The sequence below is a fragment of the Thamnophis sirtalis genome, unplaced genomic scaffold, assembly GCF_051295495.1.
Source record: "Thamnophis sirtalis isolate CommonGarterSnake01/CBP01778 unplaced genomic scaffold, rThaSir2_p1.2 scaffold_1, whole genome shotgun sequence".
NCBI classification, from domain to species: Eukaryota; Metazoa; Chordata; class Lepidosauria; order Squamata; family Natricidae; genus Thamnophis; species Thamnophis sirtalis.
This window is the reverse complement of record NW_028261381.1, coordinates 168,911,520-168,934,304: the sequence shown is the minus strand read 5'-3', so window position 1 is coordinate 168,934,304 and position 22,785 is coordinate 168,911,520. Positions and strand designations below refer to the sequence as shown.

The 22,785-nt window shown below is 42.4% G+C and overlaps 1 protein-coding gene across 5 annotated transcripts in view; it reads left to right on the top strand.

Moving 5' to 3' along the window:
- The first annotated feature begins 15,455 nt into the window (after window positions 1–15,455).
- Window positions 15,456–22,785, top strand: part of UPF1 (UPF1 RNA helicase and ATPase) — a 36,331-nt gene continuing 29,001 nt past the window's right edge. For 2 of the 5 annotated variants that reach the window (XM_014060106.2, XM_014060114.2), the window contains exons 1-2: window positions 15,458–16,129; window positions 22,328–22,470. In XM_014060106.2, the coding sequence (XP_013915581.2) occupies window positions 15,860–16,129; window positions 22,328–22,470 (413 nt within the window). In that variant the 5' untranslated portion in view covers window positions 15,458–15,859. Of the gene's footprint in view, window positions 16,130–22,327; window positions 22,471–22,785 lie in introns of all 5 variants that reach the window. The other 3 variants (XM_014060099.2, XM_087703254.1, XM_014060123.2) reach the window with 3 other exon arrangements.

The window sequence follows — 22,785 nt, the reverse complement described above, 5'->3', positions numbered from 1 at the left end:
CCCTAACCCGAACGCTAACCCTAACGCTAAACCTAACGCTAAACCTAACCCTAAACCTAAACCTAACCCTAACCCTAACCCTAACCCTAAAACAAACCCCTAAACCTAATCCTAACGCTTACCTTAAATGAAGTCGGCTTTCTGCCGCGGCGCCGTTTTAAAGCGCCCTTATGTTGCCGCGCTGTTGTCGTGGCGGTGATGACGCGCGGTGATGACGTCGTGGCTTTAGCGCCGCGATTTTATCGCCGCGATTTTGACCAGCGCGGTTTTGTCGTGCCACGCATCTGTACACTGCACAGGTCAAAAAGAGGGCTGTGAAAATACCTACAGACCCCCCTGCCTCCTGGATCTAAATTGTTTCAACTTCTACCCTCAAAACAACTCGACAGGGCACTGCACACCAGAACAGCTAGGCACAAGGACAGTTTCCCCCCGGAATGCCATCATTCTGCTTAACAACTAATTCCCACAACGCTGTCAAACTACTTACTAAGACTGTATTACTATTATTCTTCTCACTTTCTTCTTAGTATCTATCTCTTCCCACAAGAGCCGAGGTGGCGCAGTGGTTAGGGTGCAGTACTGCAGGCCACTTCAGCTGACTGTTATCTGCAGTTCAGCGGTTCAAATCTCACCGGCTCAGGGTTGACTCAGCCTTCCATCCTTCCGAGGTGGGTGAAATGAGGACCCAGACTGTGGGGGCAATATATGCTGACTCTGTAAACCGCTTAGAGAGGGCTGAAAGCCCTATGAAGCGGTATATAAGTCTAACTGCTATTGCTATTGCTATTGCTACTTATGACTACAACCTTGTTGCTTGTATTTATATTGTTTTATTTGTTTCCTAGTATGATTTGATTGTGTATTAGTAACCTATGACTGTCACTAAGTGTTGTATCTTATGATTCTTTTTTTAAAAAAATTATTTTTTTATTTTCAAAACAAACACAACACATAAAATCTTCCTTCTTTACATACTGTAGAAAGTGTATCAGTTGGTCACAAAAGGTTTTCGTGCATCTCTTCCACAGTCACCAAGCATAATTCATATTAACTCAAGTATTTTAACTCAGATATTTATACATGTTACCCTTATACCTCGATTTATATTTGACTATAATTATTTAAACGTCCTTCATCATAAAATATACCGAAACTTAATACATAACCACATACTGGCATTTCATTTAATATTTCTAAAATCCTCCAATAACACTGAACCCTTATGTCCTATTCTAGCTAAACATCCATAATATTTAATAACAGACTTTATATCTTCAGATTTCGTATCTTATGATTCTTGATGAATCTATTCTATTTTATTTTTTCTTTTATGTACACTGGGAGCATATGCAACGAAGACAAATTCCTTGTGTGTCCAATCAAACCTGGCCAATAAATAATTCTGTTCTGTTCTGTTCTGTTCTGTTGTTCTGTGCTGTGCTGTGCTGTGCTGTGCTGTGCTATGCTATGCTATGCTATAAGAGCCGAGGTGGCGCAGTGGTTAGAGTGCAGTACTGCAGCCACTTCAGCTGACTGCTAACTGCAGTTCGGCTGTTCAAATCTCACCGGCTCAAGGTTGACTCAGCCTTCCATCCTTCCGAGGTGGGTAAAATGAGGACCCGGATTGTTGTTGGGGGCAATATGCTGACTCTGTAAACCACTTAGAGAGGGCTGAAAGCCCTATGAAGCAGTATATAAGTCTAACTGCTATTGCTATGCTATGCTATTCAAGCAAAAACAAAGTGCAGCTGCCTTTTGAAAAAGCCCCTTTGGGATTACTCAGCTAGGTAACATCACCAATGCTAGAAGGGCTAATGGATATTTTTTTTGGGAGGAGGGGGTGTCAAAAGTTACAGAAGAACTTCAAAATTACATAAGATATGCCTTTGGAGAAATTGGATAAGGGAATACTTTGTCTTTCTCGGGACACAGATACACCCCCACAAAGATTAGGCTGCAAAATCAGGACACAAGATTTCTACTTTTAGGTTGTGAACAGCTACGGTAAGAAGATTTAGCTTCCAATGCGTGTTACAGGTATCCCTCGACTTACAAGCCTTTATTTAGTTCAAACTTACAGCAGCACTGGAAAAAAGTGACCTACAACTCGCACGTTTGACCATCATAGCATCCCCACAGTCACATGATCGGAATTCGGGTGCTTGGCAAGCCAGCATGTATGTATTTACAAATGGTTGCAATGTCCTGGGGTCATGTGATCGCCATTTGCGACCTTCCCAGGCGGCTTCTGAAAGCAAAGTCAACGAGGAAGTGAGATTTGCTTAACAACCGTGTGATTCACTTAAATGCAGAGACTCTAGAAAGAATGCAGAGACGAGCAACGAAGATGATTAGGGGACTGGAGGCTGAAACATATGCTTGCTGGAATTGGGTATGTCCAGTCTGATGAAAAAAAGGACCAGGGGAGACATGATAGCAGTCTTCCAATATTTGAGGGGCTGCCACAAAGAAGAGGGAGTCAAGCTATTCTTCAAAGCACCTGTGGGAAGTTATCATCCAGCCCACTCCCAGAAAAATGAAATATCCTAGGAAATATCGAAAAGGCAGAATATTTCTCTGAAAAGAAACATGTTTTAAAAGACAATAGTTGCCTATAGCTTTCTGCCCATCCCCAGCTAATGGGCCATTAAGATGGCCAAGCTAGCCCACTTTACATAATAAAGACTTCTCCTCACTGCAACTGTAGGGGGAAGGGATATTACTCAACTGACTACAAGGCAACTGAGAACTCATCACAGCCTAGAGAGTAGCCCCCTGCATGGCATCATGGGAGTCTGACAACCAGTCAGAATACATTTCTTACACAGGAACAGGAAACAGAGAGGTGGGACTAAACAGGGTATAAAAAGCCTAGCAAGCCCCTTCCTCAGCCCTTCTCTTCTTCTCCATCAACATTGAAACATGTGATCACCTTTTCTGTACAGGGCTCAAGCCATGTGGCCCTGTCCATCAATAAACCATCTTTCCAAGCCTCCATGTCTCCAGTGTCTTCTTCCCCACTTGGAGCGGAACCCAAAAGGACATTTCTTTCAACACACCTGAGGGCAGGAGAGAAGCAACCGAGAAATAAAGAGAAATTTCCTGACAGTGAGAACAATTAATTGAAGCTTGCCTCCAGAAGTTGTGGGTGCAGTTGTGGATGCAACCCACCATAGAGCGGAAGCTTTTAAGAAGAAATTGGACAGCCATTGGAAATGGTGTAGGGTTTCCTGCTTGAGCAGAGGGTTGGATGAGAGCAGTGGTGGGTTCCTACCAATTCAGATCGATTCTCCTACGATGGCGGCATCTTGATGCAATTGCAATTTTCATTGCAATTCCCCCGCACCCATTTTTTAACATTTTGCGCGTGCAGAGACCTATTTATGTGCAAATGCGCAGGCCTGGGGAGCTAAATTTTTGCCGGCACCGAACCAGCACTAATGCTGACAGCAACCCACCCCTGGACTAGAGAAATTCCAAGGTCCCTTCCCACTCTGTCATTCTATTTCTATTTCTTCCATTTCTATTCTGTTTCATTCCATTTTACATTTTAGATATCTATTCCTACTCATTCACAATTCCATTTTTAATAGTTAAGTCAGTTTATTATGTAACAAGAGGCAAACTGGGAAATTAAACATATAAATGAACATATGGAGTCCAGATTTTGACGTAACCTGCCAACTGGGGCTCTTCAGAATAAAATGCTATTCTGAATATGAAAAAGGGCTGTTCTGAACTCCATGGAAGGCATTCCCAACCTTGCTTGATTGCTTCCTTGCCATTATAAAGGCACAGAAACCACATCTGTTATTCTCCTAAGACACACAGGTTATGACCACAATGGTGCCAGCATTTCCATTGCTAAGCAAGGTGGTCTAGTGGTTAAGGCAAAAGGCTAAAAAGCAGGAGACCCTGAGTTCTAGTCCTGTCTTAGGCATGGAAGGTGATTGGGTAACTTGGGCCAATTGCCGGTTGGCATGAAACTGGTGTCTCATCCTCATCTCAAAACTAACCTCCTTTTTGAGAATATACAGTAAGTGAGGATCAACGTCTGGAACAAGCCCATCCATCTCCTAGAAAGTTACCCCCCCCACACCTCTCCTAGAAGAATGAAATATTTGGAGAAATATTTAAAAAAGGCAGAATATTACATTTCCCCTAAAAGTGAAATAGGTATAAATATCACCCCTCTGCTAGAAAACTGAAATATTTTAGGAAATATTAAAAGGGCAGAATACTTCCCCTGAAAGGGGAGGCAGAAACGCATCCCCCCCACCCCACCCAGAGGTTGGTTCCTACCAGTTCGCACCAGTTCGGTAGAACCTGTTCGTCAAATCTACCAAACCGGTTAGAAGAGGTTCCACCAGTGGACCCGGAAAGCAGGCCACACCTACAGAAGAGGTTCCAAAATTTTTTGAACCCTGCCATTGCCACACACACACACACACACACACACAGACAGACAGACAGACAGACAGACTCACACAGAGAAAGAAAGAGAAAGAGAAAGAAAGGAAGAAATAAATAAAGAAAAAAGAAAAAAGAAAGAAAAAGTGAAAGAGAGATGAAAGAAAAAAAGGAAAAAGGGACAGAGAGACAAAAGGAAGGAAAGAGAGAGAGAGAGAAAGAAAACACATGGCCGGCAAGCCACTCCCACCAGGTCACATGTCTGGCAAGCCACTCCCACAAAGGAGGCCACACCCACAGAGTAGGTTCGAAATTTTTTTGAAACCCACCACTGACCCCACCCCACCCACCATTAAGGCCTGGGCCTGTCTATTCTACATAACAAAAATCTACCCCCTTCAGGCAGAGCCATAATAGGAATCCCAAATCCCTTTCATTACATCATCACCCAATCAGGACAGCCCACAGAGTTGCCCCTGCATGGCCCTACGGGAGTCTGACAGCCAATCAGAATACAAGCTCAAATTCAAGAGCCCAGAGCACTCTCAGCATCTCTTCCCTTTTCTCTTCGCTCAAGATCTTGAAGCAGGTGATCCTGTCCTCCATTAAAACCAGAGGTGGGTTTCAAAAATTTTTATTACCAGTTGGGTGGGCGTGGCTAGGCGGGGTGGGAGTCATGTGACTGAGTGGGTGTGCCCAACTTACCATCACTCACACCCATGCCCACTCAGCAACATGACCTCCCCACCAAGCCACGCCCGCAGAAAAAGGTAGGATTTTTTTTTTTAATTCCCACCTATCTACCTGCATGGCACTCTGCCCTCCCTTTACCAGTTGCACTGGTGTCACCCCATTTCCCCTCCTTCAGCGACCCCAACCTATCCCTGTTTTCTCCCCACCCCCTGCCTCTTTGTTTGTCTTGCGGTGGCTGGTCCAGACTCTGGAAGGCAAGCTGTCCTCCGGTAGTTTTCAGCGGCCCCCAGCCAAGCGTTGCTCTGCTCAGACTTGCAATGGGATGCATGTGCACGAAGAACAGGATGGCGACAGCAGTGACTTTTTCGGTAACCTGCAGTAGTTTTCGATGGCCTGCGGCCAGCCGCCTCCTCTTCAACAGCTGCTTCCCAGCAGTGGCGGCTGGCTGGGGGCTGCCGAAAACTACCAGAGGTCAACTTGCCTTCCAGAGTCTGGACCAGCTGCTGCAAGAGGAAGGTAAGCAGTCTGAACAGAGGATTGATGGTGGTGGCGGGGAGGAAGCAGGGCCGAGGCTGGGCCCACTGAAGGAGGGGAAACGGGGTGACCCGTACATCTGGCGAACGGAGGGCGGATGGTGAGCGGGCGGCGAGCAGGCAGCAAGCAGGTGGTGAGTGGGCAGCCATTGGGCAGGGGCTCTGGGTCCTTGGGGAATGGTGTTTCCCTGGGGTCTCGGCCTCCTATCCAAGGTGAAGGGCGAGTGGGCGGTACGCTTACTTACCTTTGGTGATCTGAGCAGAATGGGCAAGGCACGGAGGCGACTGGCAAGGGATGTAGCTGGGCCATGTGGCGAAGCAAAGGCAACATATATAGGGCTCGAATGGGTGGGGCAAGCGAGCGTTAAAGTGAGTGTCGAGCAGGCGGATGGGCCGAGCAAGCATTGAGCGGGCAGGAGGAGTGAGCGAGCATCGAGCTGGTGGGTGGGGCTAGTGAGCATCCAGCGGGCGGGTGGGGTGAGCAAGTGTCAACTGGGCGTGGCCAGCCAGCGATTGCTACCGGTTCAGCACCCCATGCCAAATTTCTGCTACCGGTTCGTGTGAACTGGTGAAAACTGGCTGAATACCACCTCTGATTAAAACCATTTTTCCAAGCAGCCACCACGTTTCCAGTGTCTTTTTGCCCACTTGGAACTGAACCCAGATGGACATTTCTTCCAACAGAATGGTCACTGAATGAACTGTTGTAATTTGAGAATTACCTGTAATAATATATTTAAACCCCCTTCCTATTCTGCAAAGTACAGATTGCTGACCGCCCCCCTTCCACACTGCAACCAGACAATTATTCATGACGGAATGTGTCTTAGTATAGATCTAAACTAACATGGCTCCTTCATGTATGTGTTGGATGAGCAGGTTAACATCTGGAGCAGGCACTGCTCTGCTGGGTCAGGCCTTCTGTCACAAGGTTTAAAGTTTTCTGCAAAGGAAAATTGCTTTGCTGCTTCCCACCAAAGGGAAGCGTGGCGGTGTTATAGAAAAGTCGGAGGACAATCAAAAACTTCTCTTGTTGAGTTTTCTTTTCGTCCCTGGTTGATTTTGAATGCAGTGAGGGAAAGAAGGAAAAGAGACAAGAGAAGGGAGTGAAACAAAAATTGGCACTTAAAATTCTTCTTACAATATTGTTTCAGTGCGCCCTCTAGTGGAAGAACAATGAAGGTTGTTGTTTCGCCATCACTGAAAAGGTTCACAGGTGCACGGCCTGATAATATACAAGGTGGTCCTTGACTTACAACCACAATTGAGCCCAACACTTCCGTTGCTAAGCAAGGCAGCGGTTAAGTGCATTTTGCCCCATTTTACAATCTTTCTTGCCACTGCTGTTAAGTGACCAGAATTCGTTCAGTGACCTTTCGGAGGTACAATGGCGCTGAAAAATGTCTTATGACTGTTTTTCACACTTACGATCGTTGCACCATCCCTGTGATCATGTGACCAAACTTGGATGCTTGACAACTGACATGCACTTATGACGGTTGGGAGGGTTTTGGGGGGTCACCTGATCAACTTTTGAGATCTTCTGACAAGCAAAATCAATGGGGAAGCCAGATTCACTTAACAACCGTGTTACTAATTTAACAGCTGCAGTGATTCATGTGGCAAGAAAGGTTGCAAAATAGGGCAAAACATGGCTTTGCTTAGCAACAGATTTATTTTTCTGATTTGTGGTTGTAAGTTGAATACCATGTTTAAAGGGCCCTGTCAGCCTCTGCTTTGCTGTTGCTTCGGCTGCCATGAAACGGGGAGGGAGGGCATGGTATTTGGGAGGGGTTACTCATTGTGCTGGAGTTCACTGGCTGATCAGACTACGCATGCGTGGGAGTTTCCCGCCAGGACTAACGGCACCGACATTCCATCTTCGTGATGCCTTTTGAAGTTATCTCGCACCTGACACTTGGGAGAATTCTGATTGGACTGTAACTGTGATGCCAAGGGGTGGGGAATGGGCTATTCTATATATCAATCGCTTTCGTGCCTAAATAATCAGACTTCGCTTCGCTATGCCTTTAATCATTTTTAATTAGTAAAAGTACACTTGATTTCCACGCATGGAGTCTCGTGGTCTTTCTTTCCTAATTATCTAAATGGAGAGGTGCTGATAGGCCCCCTCTCTTTATGGGATGTCATATGGTCATCACAAGAACCCTGAACTAGGCTAAAATCAGCTTTGCTAACGAAGAGGATTGATGCTTTTGAACATTGGAGAAGTCTTCTGGGAATCCTGTGGACAGCCAAGAAAACAAACCTGTTCTGTCCCCGCTTCTCGGCTCGATAACAGACAACAGGCAAACAACTTAAAAGAAACTCTCTTTATCAGTTCTCGGCTCAGTCTGGCTGTGAGCCCAAAAATAACATAAATAAAATCTCTAACGAGATATCAAAATACCAAACAAAAACTCTTACGAGCAAGGCACTTCTCCGAGTGTATCCTTGAATCAGGGTTACAGCAAAACAAAGCACTTCTCCAAGTGTATCTTACATAAACCACGACCGATGATCAATCAATGTTGAACGAACCAAGGTACGAACGTTGACTCCTGCAACCGGGGCGTGGCACTATCCGTTCTTTTATCACCAGAACCCCACTAACGAGACCCAGCTGCATCGTTGACCTTGCATCCTGAAAAGACTCACAGAAGACGTCTGCTGAGTCACAACACAAACCCATAGATCAAAATATAAGCAGGTATTGGGGTCCTACTATCATATGTGGTGGACCTATCTGACGGCAAAAAAAATATTGGTCGAAGATAAAAAGGAGGAGATGACAGCACAACAAATAGATCTAAAACCAGACCTGTTCTTACTAGGTATACTACCGGGGAAATACAATAAAAGAATTATATACTTAATGTTACATGTAATAACAGCAGCTAGAATCACATATGCACAAAATTGGAAAAATGCAAGTATACCTATAGATGAGAAGTTAATAAAGAAAATATTAGAATGTGCCGAAATGGACAGGTTAACAATGGAGGTTAAGGATAAAAAGGAAACAGAATATTACTTAACTTGGGACCTATTCAGGGGAGAAATGCCCGAACCGGTAGTAAAAAAAAAATCTTTAAAATGATTTTTTTTTAAAGTTGCGACAATTGCACAGCACAGCTAATTGTCGCACAGCTGATCATCGGAACTTACAAAAAATGTTTTTAAAGCATTCAAGAGAACAGATAGTAAAAAAATGAAAAAAAAATGAAAGAAAAATGTTATATGAACCCGACATTTGTATTTTGTTAACCCAGTTTCATGTTTTAGTGGGTTGTGTGAGTCTACATGCTTGGTCATGTTACTGTCACTGTTGCTGAGCAGGAATATGGATGTTTGCTTTATAAATCCCACTTCAACGGAACTATAATTTTATTCCATCTGGCAAAGTCACAAATGTGATCCATTCAGAGCAGAGCAGAGCAGGGAATTTGGGATTCAAATCTTTATTTCCCAGGTTTTGCTCAGCGATTTGGGGTGAGCGGATATCTACCAACATCTCCAGGACCTAGAGCTTGGAGCATCATCTACAGCAGGTGCCCAAACCTGGCAACTTTTACTACTTGTTATCTTCAACTCCCAGAATTCCTCAGCCAGAATAGCTTGAAAATTGAAATCCACAAGTCTTAAAGTTGTTAAGTTTTGAGACTCCTGATCTGTAGGGAATCCTCAGAATTTCTCTGTGAGTGAGATGGGCAGTCTCCAAATTTGATAAATAAATAAAAATAGATGAGATGAGCATGGGTTGTACGCCATCTGAAGGCCTCACTCTATACCAGGGGTGTCAAGCACAATTCCATTGAGGGCTGCATCCGGGTTGTGTTTGGCCTCTGGGGGCTGGGGAGGGGCCTGGCCAGCTTGATGTTTGTTTTCGACTGCGACGGCCTCCTGCAGCCCTCTGCCAGTGAAAAAGGAACTCAGCAGGCCACATGCGGCCCTCCCAAGCTCCGTTTTCATTGGAGGAGACACCATGGGCCAGTCCTTCACTGTTTCCAGATCTAAGTACCCCATGGGCTGGAACTAGTCCATGGGCCTTGAGCTTGACACCCCTGCTCTATATTCTTTCCTTCTTTAAAAAAATTTTTTTAAAGCATTCAGGAGAACAGGTAGTAAAAAAGTGCTTAAAAAATGAAAAACAAATATTCCTACGATCAGCTGTGTGACAAGAAGAGCCGAGGTGGCACAGTGGTTAGGGTGCAGTACTGCAGGCCACTTCAGCTGACTGTTATCTGCAGTTTCAAAGTGCTAGTTATTACTTATAAAGCCCTTCATGGTATTGGACCTGGGTACTTTAGAGACCGCCTGCTGCCAATTACCTCCCAAAGACCCATTAGATCGCACAGGGTCGGTCTCCTCCAGGTTTCGTCTACCAGCCAATGCCATCTGGCTATGACCCGGGGGAGGGCCTTCTCTGTTGCAGCTCCGGCCCTTTGGAACGAACTCCCCGCAGAGATTCGGACCCTCACCTCTCTCCAGGCCTTCCGGAAAGCCGTCAAAACCTGGCTGTGTCGGCAGGCCTGGGGTTGATGAGCTCCCTTCCCCTCTCGACAGGTGTGGTTGTTGGTTATTTTAAATGCCTGCTTTGTATTTGTATGTTCCCTTCCTGTTTGAGTTGTTCGCCGCCCTGAGTCCCTATAGGGAATAGGGCGGCATATAAATAAAATAAAACTTCAAACTTCAGCTCAGCGGTTCAAATCTCACCGGCTCAAGGTTGACTCAGCCTTCCATCCTTCCGAGGTGGGTGAAATGAGGACCCAGACTGTGGGGGAAATATGCTGGCTCTGTAAACCGCTTAGAGAGGGCTGAAAGCCCTATGAAGCGGTATATAAGTCTAACTGCTATTGCTATTGCTAATCAGCTGTGCCATGTGATTTATATTAGCTAGAAAGCAGGAAATCCTGCTTTCGAAATCTAAATCACACAGCACAGCTGCTCCCCCCCCCTTCACTGTTCTACTTACTTTTGCAGATTCCGAAAAGGCTTCTTAGCACCTGTGGTGCGTATGCCGAAGCGAAGCGAACCAGTAGCGACTTCACCCCTGCAGCTATTGTTCATAATGCTTAGATAACAGGTGCAAAGATTAGTAACTTAATAACAAAAGAAGATCAACAATGTGTGTGTATGTATGTATGTATATTGCAAGCAATATTACTATTGGACTGTACGTGACTATAGATTAAAAAGTACAGAGTGACAAATGTATAGACTGTTATGGTACAACTATGAAAATATAAGTTATAACTATGACATAAAAGATTATGTATTTAAAAGAGACTACACTGTATGATTACAAGAACAATGGTTACAATCAGGGTATATAATACTATGTTTACTTAAAAGGACTCTGTACAGTCAGCACACTTTTGTTGCAAAACTGGAAATGTGATGTATCATAAAGGAAAATGTATAATAACAATATTTAAAAAAACCCAACAACTCATAGATAATTGAATAAATCCACCAAGAATTCTCGGGCAAGATACAAATGACTAGGCTCAAATTATCCCACTTGGGACACATACTGTGAAGACCAAGCTCCCTGAAGAAGAGAGTTTAATGTGGAATTGGTGGAATAGCACTTAACAATAGCAGTAACATTTAGACATATACTGCTTCCCAGGGATTTACAGTCCTAAGCGGTTTACAGAGTCAGCATATTGCCATCCCCCCCCCCCCCCCGCAAACAATCTCATTTTACTGACCTCGGAAGGATAGAAGGCTGAGTCAACCTTGAACCGGTGAGACTCGAACTCCCGAACTGCTGGCAGTTGGCAGTCAGAAGAATTAGCCTGCAGTACAGCATTCTGACCACTGTGCCACCACAGAATAATGTGCGAAAAGTGGAAAGAAAAAGAGAAGGACTATGTAGTCTTTGTGGTTTTAGTATGTTGGAGGAACCAAGCCATCACATAAATGTTGTCATTGGGTTGGTTTGAGCATTGAAGTTATATGAACCCAACATTTGTGTTTTGTTAACCCAGTTTCGTGTTTTAGTGGGTTGTGTGAGTCTACATGCTTGGTCATGTTACTGTCACTGTTGCTGAGCAGGAATATGGATGTTTGCTTTATAAATCCCACTTCAACGGAACTGTAATTTTATTCCATCTGGCAAAGTCACATATGTGATCCATTCAGAGCAGAGCAGAGCTGGGAATTTGGGATTCAAATCTTTATTTCCCAGGTTTTGCTCAGCGATTTAGGGTGAGCAGATAGCTACCAACATCTCCAGGACCTAGAGCTTGGAGCATCATCTACAGCAGGTGTCCAAACCTGGCAACTTTTACTACTTGTTAACTTCAACTCCCAGAATTCCTCAGCCAGAATAGCTTGAAAATTGAAATCCCCAAGTCTTAAAGTTGTTAAGTTTTGAGACTCCTGATCTGTAGGGAATCCTCAGAATTTCTCTGTGAGTGAGATGGACAGTCTCCAAATTTGATAAATAAATAAAAATAGATGAGATGAGCATGGGTTGTACGCCATCTGAAGGCCTCACTCTATACCAGGGGTGTCAAGCACAATTCCATTGAGGGCTGCATCTGGGTTGTGTTTGGTTTCTGGGGGCTGGGGAGGGGCCTGGCCAGCTTGATGTTTATTTTTGACTGCGATGGCTTCCCGGATGTCAGCTCAGACAATTTTTTCATTGCCTTAGTGCTTTGTTGGTCAGTTTGTGCAGGAGGAAAACAAACTGCATTTTCAAACCGTCTCTGCGTTTGGCTGTTTCCTTAACCCTTCGTAAGGGTTTACGAACCTTAGTAACACTAAGGTTTAAACCCAGCGTTTAAACTTCAGAAAATATATGAAAAATCTAAGTCAGCTTTCCCTATGATGCTGTACTCCAGATATAATGTTGGTGGAAGCTGTCGAGGGGACGGGAGCAAAAACGTTAAGATGCAGCTTTCTATTGTGTAGTCACAGGCAACGTCATGACTTTGTTGTCCTATGCTGTGGATGTTGCTAATTGTGGGATTCCGTTTTTCAGAGGACATGCAATTGCTCCTGCTCCCATTGGGCAAGGAAGACAACTATTAGTCTTGTGAATGTCCAACTCCCTGCTGTGGCCAGATATTTCCTAAATATTTCCTAATGTTGAAACCCTGGAAAGAGTGTAGAAAAGAGCAACAAAGAGGGTTAGAGGAGTGGAGGCTAAAACACACGATGAACGGTTGCAGGAATTCGGTATGTCTAATCTAGTGAAAAGAAGGACTAGGGGTGATATTTGAGGGGCTGCCACAAGAAAGAGAGGGTCAACCTATTTTCCAAAGCACCTGAAGGCAGGATGAGAAACAGTGAATGGGAACTAATTAAGGAGACAGGCAACCTAGAACTAAGGAGGAATTTCCAGACAGCAAGAACAATTAACCAGTGGAATGACTTGCTTCCAGAAGTTGTGGGTGCTCTTAACACTGGAAGCTTTTAAGAAGAGATTGGACAGCTATTTGTCTGAAATAGTATAGGGTCTCCTGCTCGATCAGGGGGCTGGACTAGAAGACCTCCAACTCTGTTATTCTGTTCTCCCGGTAGAACCAATTATTAATTCTCCCAGTAGAACCAATTATTATTTTATTAAGAAAGGCGGTGCAGTCCTTTTTGCTGGATACAGAATCATAAAAATTGAAGTACCGGTAATGCAAAAAGATATAAATACAATAGATGAAATAAATCAAGACATTTAGTTAAAACAATGAGTGGAACTAAAACATTTCCCTGGAATATTTTATTTATTGTTCTGATTGTTCTGTTCTGATTTCCCCATAGCTGAACTACAGTGCCCGTTGGAAATGGGCAGCCTGGCTGGGGGGGGGGGGGGGGAGTGGGTTTTGGCATCACACAGCTTCAGCACCTTAGACAGCAACCTTCCCTTGCTGGATACAAAAGGCCTGGGGGGGAATATCCTGCACAAAAATTGAGTCTTTAGCACAATGTCCAAGACAAAAATTTGGCTTGGGTGAGTGAAAAAAAATGCACCACCCACAGCCATTCCTGCTGCATGAAAAACAAAACTTATGATATTACTTATGCTACACATTTACATAGAGCATTGTTTTTCAAGTGGGGCAACTTTATGATGTGTGGACTTCAACTCCCAGAATTCCCTAGCCAACAAACAAGTATCCTATCTCAGTGCCCTGAGGCTGGACAGGTTTTGATGGAGAGGAACTATCTTTGACTCCGTCCTACCAATTACACTGATTATGTTACCTTGTTTGGTAAAGAGACATCTGCAAGAAAACCACCAGCTCAGAGAGCTCTAAGGATCCCAATGCATCTGGAGATATACCGACATGGATCTAGAATAGGGTTGCACTTTCCCCTTCAAGGATAGTACCCAGTTTGGGAGTTAATATCCATCCATCCATCCATCCATCCATCCATCCAACCGAATATCGATATATTCCTATCTTTGTCTTATTTTCTTAGAATCAGTTACAGTTAGGTCTTGTTTAAGAGTTCAGAGTTACAACAGTACTAAAAAAAATGACCTGTCCTCGAAGTTATGACCATTACTCTACCCGCGCACAGTCAAGGGATAAATTTGGGCGCTTGGCAATGTGCCTGCAGGTTAATGGCTGCAGTGTTCTGTGATCAAGTGATTTGCGGCCTTCCCAGCCAGCTCCCAACAAGCAAAGTCAATAGGGGGAGCCAGATTTGCTTAATGCCTATATAATTTGCTTAATGCCTGCGGTAAAAATAATAATAAAATTGGATCTGGTTCTGCGATGATGCGATTAGGGATCACATCACTTAGCAACTGAAATTCCGGTGCAAATTGTGGTCATAAGTCAAAAACTGCCTTATTAACTTTTTCCTTCCACAACAGAGCAACGGGAGCAACCCTTAAATTACATTAAACGTTGCTAAGCGTTTCTCAACCTTAGCAACTTTGAACATGCTGGCTATGGAATTCTGGGAGTTGAAGTCCACCTATCTTCAGGTGGCCAAAATTGGGAAACACAGCCATAGCGTTAATTAGCCAATCATATTTCCGCTTGTGTCGTGTTCCCCCAACTTCACTTGGCTCGTCAGAGAAGGGGCGTGGCTTCCAGGAAGCTTTTTCTAACTGATGAAAGTTCAGCTTCGCGCCGCCCCGTGATCTAGCGCATGCGCATTGTGGGGCTTTCTATTTCGCTGAGGCGTGTACTAACCCACGCGCGCTGTACGTCTTTACGTTAGAAGTTCGTGGAGGTTTTTTTAGCCCCCCCCCCGCTTCTCGGCCAGAGTTTAACGTGGCTAAAAAGCCACAAGTAGTGAAGTTTATTCGAAGCAAATCCAGTCTGACGAGATTCCAAACCGTTTGGCACCGTGGCCTTTTGCGGTCAAAAAACAGTTCATGTTACATTAAAACATTGGACATAGTGCGACCTTTCTGGCTTTGTCATGATGTTTATTTAATAAAAGTTAAAAACATTTCATGTTATAGGTGGGGTTTTTTTAATCTTGAGGAAGCGGGGACAAAATAGGCGGGGCAAAGCTGATTGGCGTGTTGGGAGGACGTGTCCATATTGTCTCATACGCGCGCTTCTTGGATTCGCGCGTCCTAATTGGCTAGTCGGTGCTTATTCTCCCGCCTTTCTCCCTTTTCCGCGTGGATCGATCTTCTACCTTCACCCCGCTTTTCTTGACTTTCGAATTCTGTTCTGATTGGCCATCGGAGACAACTCCTTTCCCCCCAGTGAGAGTTTGATTGGCGAGTCGACGTGTGCGTCAACGCGCCGGGGCGGAGCTATAAAAGAGCGTGTCGCCCCCTTCTCCCCTCGTTCCGCTGCTTCTACCTGCGCGGCTGCCACCTCTCAAAACCTCCTTTTCCTACTGTACTCACTAGCCTTCTCAGACAGTTTGAGTTGGCGCAGGCGCGCGGAGCCCAAGACGCGTGCGCACTAAGGAAGTGGGGGGGCTAATCTTTTTCCCTTCTCTCATCTCAGCTCGCGGCTCTCGGGCGTACGGTCAGCCGCCTGCTCATTGGCTCATCCGTTGTTAGAGCGTCTGGCTCGGGTCGACGGTTGAGGCCTAAAGTTCTGCGCAGGCGCAGAACGCGGCTAAGGTAATAAGCCTCGCGCTCGTTCTGACGGGGCCTCAAGAAAAAGAAGGAAACCCGCCAAGCTCGCCGTTGCCAACGCGGTCGCCGCCGTCTCCTCCACCTCCTCCTCCGTGAGGGGAAAAGAGAAAAGAAGGGCCGAGGAAGACCTGGAACGGCCGCCTCCGCCATCATGAGTGTGGAAGCCTACGGGCCCAGTTCGCAGACGTTGACTTTCCTCGACACCGAGGAGGCCGAGCTGCTGGGCGCTGACACGCAAGGCTCCGAGTTCGAGTTCACCGACTTCACCTTGCCCAGCCAGACTCAAACGCCGCCCGGAGGAGGCTCCGGGAGCGGAGGAGGCGTCGTCGCGCCAGGGACCCCGGGACTCCCGGGGGGTGGCGTCGGAGTGGGCGCAGGGGGGGCGCCTTCCGTCGTCGCTCCGGGACAGCTGGATGCCCAGGTGAGGCCCGCGAAGGGTGAGGAAGAGTTAGAACCGCCAGGCGGGGAAGAGATGGGGGGGGGAAGGGACGAGTGGGAGGCTAACTTTTAAACTCCACGTCTTGTATGTGTGGCACTTGGCGCGGGATAAAAGGACGGCTTGCAGGTCCCGAGTGGGAGAGGCAAAGAGGTTGAGTTGCTTCTAGAAGCTTGGATTCTAGACTTGTTTAAAAATCGCCCCAGCGCTTAATAGGAAAGCCTGTAACTTTAGCCTTAGTGCTTATTGAAAAGAATACGCCAGAGAGATATTCCTCGTATGTACATTTACAGAATAACAGAGCTTGAAAGGGGCTTTGGAGGTCTTCTAGTCCAACCCTCTGCTCAAGCAGGGAACTCTGCCATGTCAGACTAATATTTCTGTTCTAGACTTCCCAAGATCATGAAGCAGACTCCTCGTCCCGATAAAACCTCTTTTATTTTATTTTTTTATATTTTGTTGCTCAAAGTAGCCTTTTCTAGGAAGGGGACAGATGCGGGCAACGTGCATTACAGAATTATAATGCCCATGCATGATATGATTAAGTATGAAAGTAATGAATTGCTTTCAGATATGTGTACATTTATGTGTGTTTGCCAGTTACATCTATCTACGTGTTTCAGTTGGGTAACTATGACTTTTATCCAAAGAAAAGGGCCCAATGATACATTGAACCTGTTTGCTGCGCCAGTGACTTTCAAACTGTTTCAGGCTGTGGAAGTTGCTAAATTAAAAAAAAAACTCATTCCCCTGATTAAGAGGCAAAGCTTAGTAGTGAGAAAATTGGCTGGAATAGTTAGATGCTAGAATTATAATGGCTTTTCAATGAGTCTTAGTGGCAACTAAGTTTGATTTCAGGCTGGTGTGTAAATCATTTGTCTTCAAGCTGTTATTAACCTGTACCTTCTTTGTACACTTTAAAGTAGCATTATGTGCACCTGTTTGACAGAAGACTGCATTGAAGTCAGGGAGGCATTGAATTTGCATAGTGGTTTCCAAGAAAGTGATTGGAAAATTCTCAGTTTCTGTGATTTTCTTGCATGGCCTTTTTAAGAATTCTTGTAAAGATAACTTGTTAAATCATCTTTGGGACAGAATGTAGGATCTGGATTTAAACTCTAAATGTTTAGTGCTTAAAGCAGTAAAAACACAACTGGGGATTGTGTATATACTTGGAAAATGGAAAAATGTATATGTATTGTGATAAAAATATTTTATCATGGTAAGGAAAATAGTAGTATAAAGTGTGCCTGCCGCCTTGGGTTGACCAATTTTTTTAAAAAGGAGAAAAATATAATTTTAGACAAGTGGCAGTAGAATATGTACCCACAGAAGTTCTTTATAGATTAAGGGAAGATTTATCTCCCAATTAAGGATAAGGTGTTCTATCATAGGTATTAATTGTGGCTAGAACAGCATAAGATAGTACTTTAACTTCTGAGTAATTGGGTGAGGCCTCAACTGGGGGCAAGGTGTGTACATGTATAATTAACACCTTTCCCAAGGAAATGCCACCTTGTTAAAGAGATGATTTTAATCTGCATTTTTGTCCTTTGTTCTGTTTAACAGTAGAGTGTAGTACTCAGTTTTGCATCTTAGGTCAGGTTTTCTCTAATGTAATTCCTTTAGGTGGTTTAATCATCTTGTTCTGGACAAGTCATTTGAAGTTTTGCAAATATGTCTGTAAGTATAGAATTCCATACAGATGTGAGTTTTCTGGATATGCCATAGGTTTGTGGTGCCTTTCTAAAATTTTCTGTTCTGTAGTTTCACTGCTGTAATGAAGAACATTGCCTCATTTTCTTCCCCAGATTTAATTCCCATATAGGAATAAAATAGGAATGGCATTCAAAACATAGTATGCTTGCTTAATTCCCCAGAAGAGGGTGTGTTTTTTTGTTTTTTTTTTGAAATGTGTAGGGGACGTCAGGGTCAAGAAGATATGTAGCATATTCTTTTTCCTTACTCTTGGTTATTTTCTTTCTCTAAACTCAATTTCACTATTGAAACCCATCATAAACTTAAAGCAGTTGTATGCTGTTTGTGGAAAGTCTATTGCTATATTAATAAAAAGGGTCTTCAGGTTGGCTAATGATGAAAGGTATATTTTTAAAGTGTTAGTAACACAAGACATGGTGTTGTACTGTTTCCTGTTAAAAGGAAAATCACCTTTGTCTTCATTAAATAGTTTTTTGGGCAGCCATACAGAAGTGGCTTGTCATTGCTTTCTTCCAGGATGTTTGTTTTACTTCCGAGGCTTGCCCTAGAGGACTGAGAGATGCTAACCAAACCTATCGCTGCTTAGTTTCTGTGTTGCCTCCTACCAAAACAAAAGTGTTAGCTCTGTGAATTGGCTGAAGGTACATATAGTCACAATATTTATGGCTTCTGGTGTTGATCTGAGCAAGTTTCCCATCACAGTCTTAAAATCTCCATCTACTTACAGAATAGCTGAATATGGAAATAAGGAGATTCCCATGCCTGGGCTGTCAGAACATTTGGAATAGGAAATATATTCACATTTAAGTAATTTTTCAGTCATTCATTCTGGGAAAGTGATTTTCTCAAAAATCCTTTTGGGGAAAAAATATTTCTGTAAAGAATGAGAATTGGATTATTTCTGATTTTGAAAGTCTTCGGTCTATCTTTCCCAGTATTTTCCAACATGAGTACTCCAGACTAAGTTAGGAATTGGTTCTGAATAATCTTGAAATAATTTTAAAAAATTAGAATCTGGTTACGTTAGGGTAATAAACATACTGGTGTTTGATTTACCTAGCAACAGCTGTTTGCAAGATTCAGAAATTTAAAACTTCTGCTATTTTCTGTACTACATCTGTATAAGTAACAGATAGTAGTTCTGCATGTACTCTGCCTTAACATGGAAAGAATTAAACATATTGTTATATTTGCTGGCTCATAAAAATGTGAATGGAAAACCCTGCAAGTAAAATACTTAGGCGCACAGCTTTCTATTCAACATGTTATGTCAACATGTCTTTTGATCTTCTCCATAATTTTTCACTACTGGAAAATCAAGTAAATAACTACTTCAGTGGCTTTCTTACACTAATAGGTTATAATATTTATGGTTATGGGTAGGTTGGTGTAGGTCACTTCAGATGCTGAGGCTTTAAGGGATGGTTTTGATCAATTAGCTGTGTAGGCTAAGGCATCTGAGAGATATAATCCTTTAAAAATCATGGGGGCAATATTTTTACAAAATGTTCTTATTTTAAACTGAAAATATTACCCTGAATTGCATATAATACAAAACTGCAATATTATGTATATGAACAAGATGTCCTCAGAACTCTAATATTGCTCTTCACTCTCCTTACCTAACATAACAGGGAAAAAATAAATTGGTTTTCAAGTTAGAAGAGTCTTTATTTAGCTTTACATAAGATTAGAAAATCTGTTTTAAAGATAATTATGGCTTTCTCAAACAGATGGGGGGAAGCAGGCAGTTTTTATAGCCTACTGTTCATCATGAAGGAAATAGGCAATCTGTGATACTAAATCCTTTTTTGTGGTCTGAAGAGCCCAATCCAACATGGGTTACTCTACTATTTTGACAAGAAATTTAGACAAAGATCTGTAATATGAATCTTAAAATAGGCTTAATTATATTGGTAATCCAAAAAATGAAAGAAAAATTCCAGAATACCCTGTCCACCATGTTTCTTAATATACTATCCAAAAATGTTAACTGCAGTCTATCATCACCAAAAAGTGTTCATCAAATATACAGCAACACATTAGATTTTAGTTTATTTTTCTTATTTGTATGGAAGGGAAAGAGTGAGCCCCATGTTTGAGCAATTTTTTGCTTTCGCATGTAATTATAGTTTGCTTATGTAAATTACATATGGAAATTATAGTTACATATGCATACATTTGTATTCCTCAAAATGGATTTGTCAGATTACTGTGTCTTATGACTAAAGATTGGATGGGCTTTAGACATAATTTTGAACTTAAGAATTACCTAGTAAACTAGTAAAGTATCATTTGTTTTCTACAATATTTTAATTTTGTTTTGTGCCTGCAGACTTGTAGCTATTGCAGTTGCTAGAAACTGAGAACCATTGCCATTCTGAATCTCTTCTGGATCATCCATTGTCTTCATATATCTGATTATGTGTAATTATATCTTGTACCTGAGTTTTGTGGTGCTGTCCCTTCTTAGATTTGCCTGCCGAAGGAGCAATAATAGGTTACTCTATAAACTGTTTTGTCTTGCTTCTTTTGGAAACTTCATATGCTGTAGGTGTTTGAGGAACATATTTATTTAGAAGTTAGTTCATTTTTCCCCCCTAAGTAAATATATGTTAAGTTGCAGGATGAACTTTTAGGAATTACTATTCTCTAACTCTGTTGTAGTTTTATTCATAATGACATGTTTTTCTCCTAACTTCGTTGAAGTAGTCTAAAAAACATTGATTAAACTTTGAAACTGCCAGATCTACATAATATATTTGTTTTGACAGCCATTTATTATTATTAATTTTCTTAACAATATTTTCCTGAACTGGAAAAGCATTGTAAAAAACATTATTGCACAATAATGTTATGGTGCATAATGTTATGGACCAACAGTAGTCCATGCTGGTTTTTAAAAATCATCATGTTTCTTGGGGAAGGTATTAGAAAGTTTAATGGGGGGACTGGAGTTGCATATGTAATAAAGTAAAATGATATTTAAATTCATGTAATTTGGTACTGCTGCTGCGCCCTTGATTCTTAAAATGGTACTGTGCAGTGCTGAAGTTTTTCTGGCTCCTTTTTTTTTTTTTTTGAAGAACATATTTAAATGGTTTGCAAGACCATTAATGAATATATGTAGATTTGATCCTACACACCTTTGTGTGACTTCATCTAATTGGTATTTCCAAACAAGATTGATAACCATCACTTTTTATAATTAATAATACTTATATAGCCTATGTAGTACCTAGGGATATTTTACCACAAAGCTGATACTAACACTTGTTTAATTTTTTAAATGATACATAAATATGGAGAGCTTTTGGCATTAAGGATGGCACTTGTTGGCCTTACGTTCTCTCCCCCTCCTATAATTCTAGTGGTTATTTGTTTTGATAATTATTCCTTTATTAGCCTCTTGAAATATAGTATTCTCTAAGACTATAATCCTTTAAAAGATCTGAACCAATCTCTTATTGAAGATGTAACTATATATGTATGTATGTATATAAATAACAATGAGATTCCTCCTTTTGCCATTAGTGATAGCTAGTATTTATTTGACTTCCATGACCACCCACACATTGAATCAGAATGACTTACCATATAAGAGATGAAAGCAGAAATCAAATTTCTCATTGAAGAATATATGAAACATTGGTAGATCCACTTATGTTGAGAGTTTCTGAAGGAAATCATTATTATGCACCAGCAAGATTAGGGTTCCTAAATCGGGGCCTTTCCCAAGGGCTAACCTTCACACACTAGGGTGTGAGGGGGGTTAAAGAAATTGGGAAGAATAAGTCAATATTGTTAGCACTTTAGCCATTGCTTCAGTTCTGTTAACTCTGACTGACCAGACAAAAAAATGTATACCAGACAAATGTTTAAACAATTGCAGATGTTCCCATGCTTGTTTAGCAGGCAAAATTTTTTCGGTCTCATAAAATCTATGGGTGGATTTCAAAATTTTCAGTGCTGCTATATCATTGCTTAGGAAACTTGTGAATTGTGGCTTTCTAGATAGCCTTGTGACTGGGGTAGATCAAAGCAATAGAATTAAGGAAGAACCTGGTGAAATCTCTGTGATTTTAGAAGTGGATAGATGCCTGAAGAGGAGACTGTTTTTCTTTTAGTGGCATAATTCTTAAAGTGTATTGTGGATACTTTAAGAAAAGGTAGGATTTGAAACTGCTGATAGAAGAGGAAATACAACAAAGGGGCAGTAATCAGAACCAAATGTTGCTATTGTTCAGAAAACTTTTTTTCCACTTCTGTTTAAAAAATAGCATTTCTTGAAAGGTTATCACAATGTTTATTGAACATAATTCAAGATTCTATACACATGCTTGTAAATTGGCGTTGATGTATGATGTATCCTTTTTTTAAAAAAAAGCCTGTATGATTTGCTTTAAAAAAAAATAAATTACAGTTGCATATATTACTTTTTGTTTTGTTTTGTTGTAACTCCAGGTAAATGGACCAGATGGCATCCTCCAGAATGGGGCAGTGGATGATAATGTGCCTAAAACCAGCCAACTTCTTGCTGAGCTCAATTTTGAAGAAGACGAGGAAGACACTTATTACACCAAGGACCTGCCTGTACATGCCTGCAGGTGAGATAGTAGAGCCTGGTGTTATGAGAACAGGGCATCAGTTTAACACATTGGGGAAGCTTTCTCCCTGTGGCTAGTGAGTGATTTACTTTTTCATTTCCCATCCCGTTTTGCCATCATAATCTAGAACCACTATCTAGTGACTCTCTCCTTAGGCTTCTGGGATATACTTATGCCCTCACATAGAACCTGCACATGTATGCTGGGATTGAGAAAATGGTTTTTATCAGTCGATTAAAGGATTTACAATAGGTTCCTGTTAAGTTATATTAAAATTAATGATCTTGTATGAGGTCCAGTCCTTTATTCAGATGG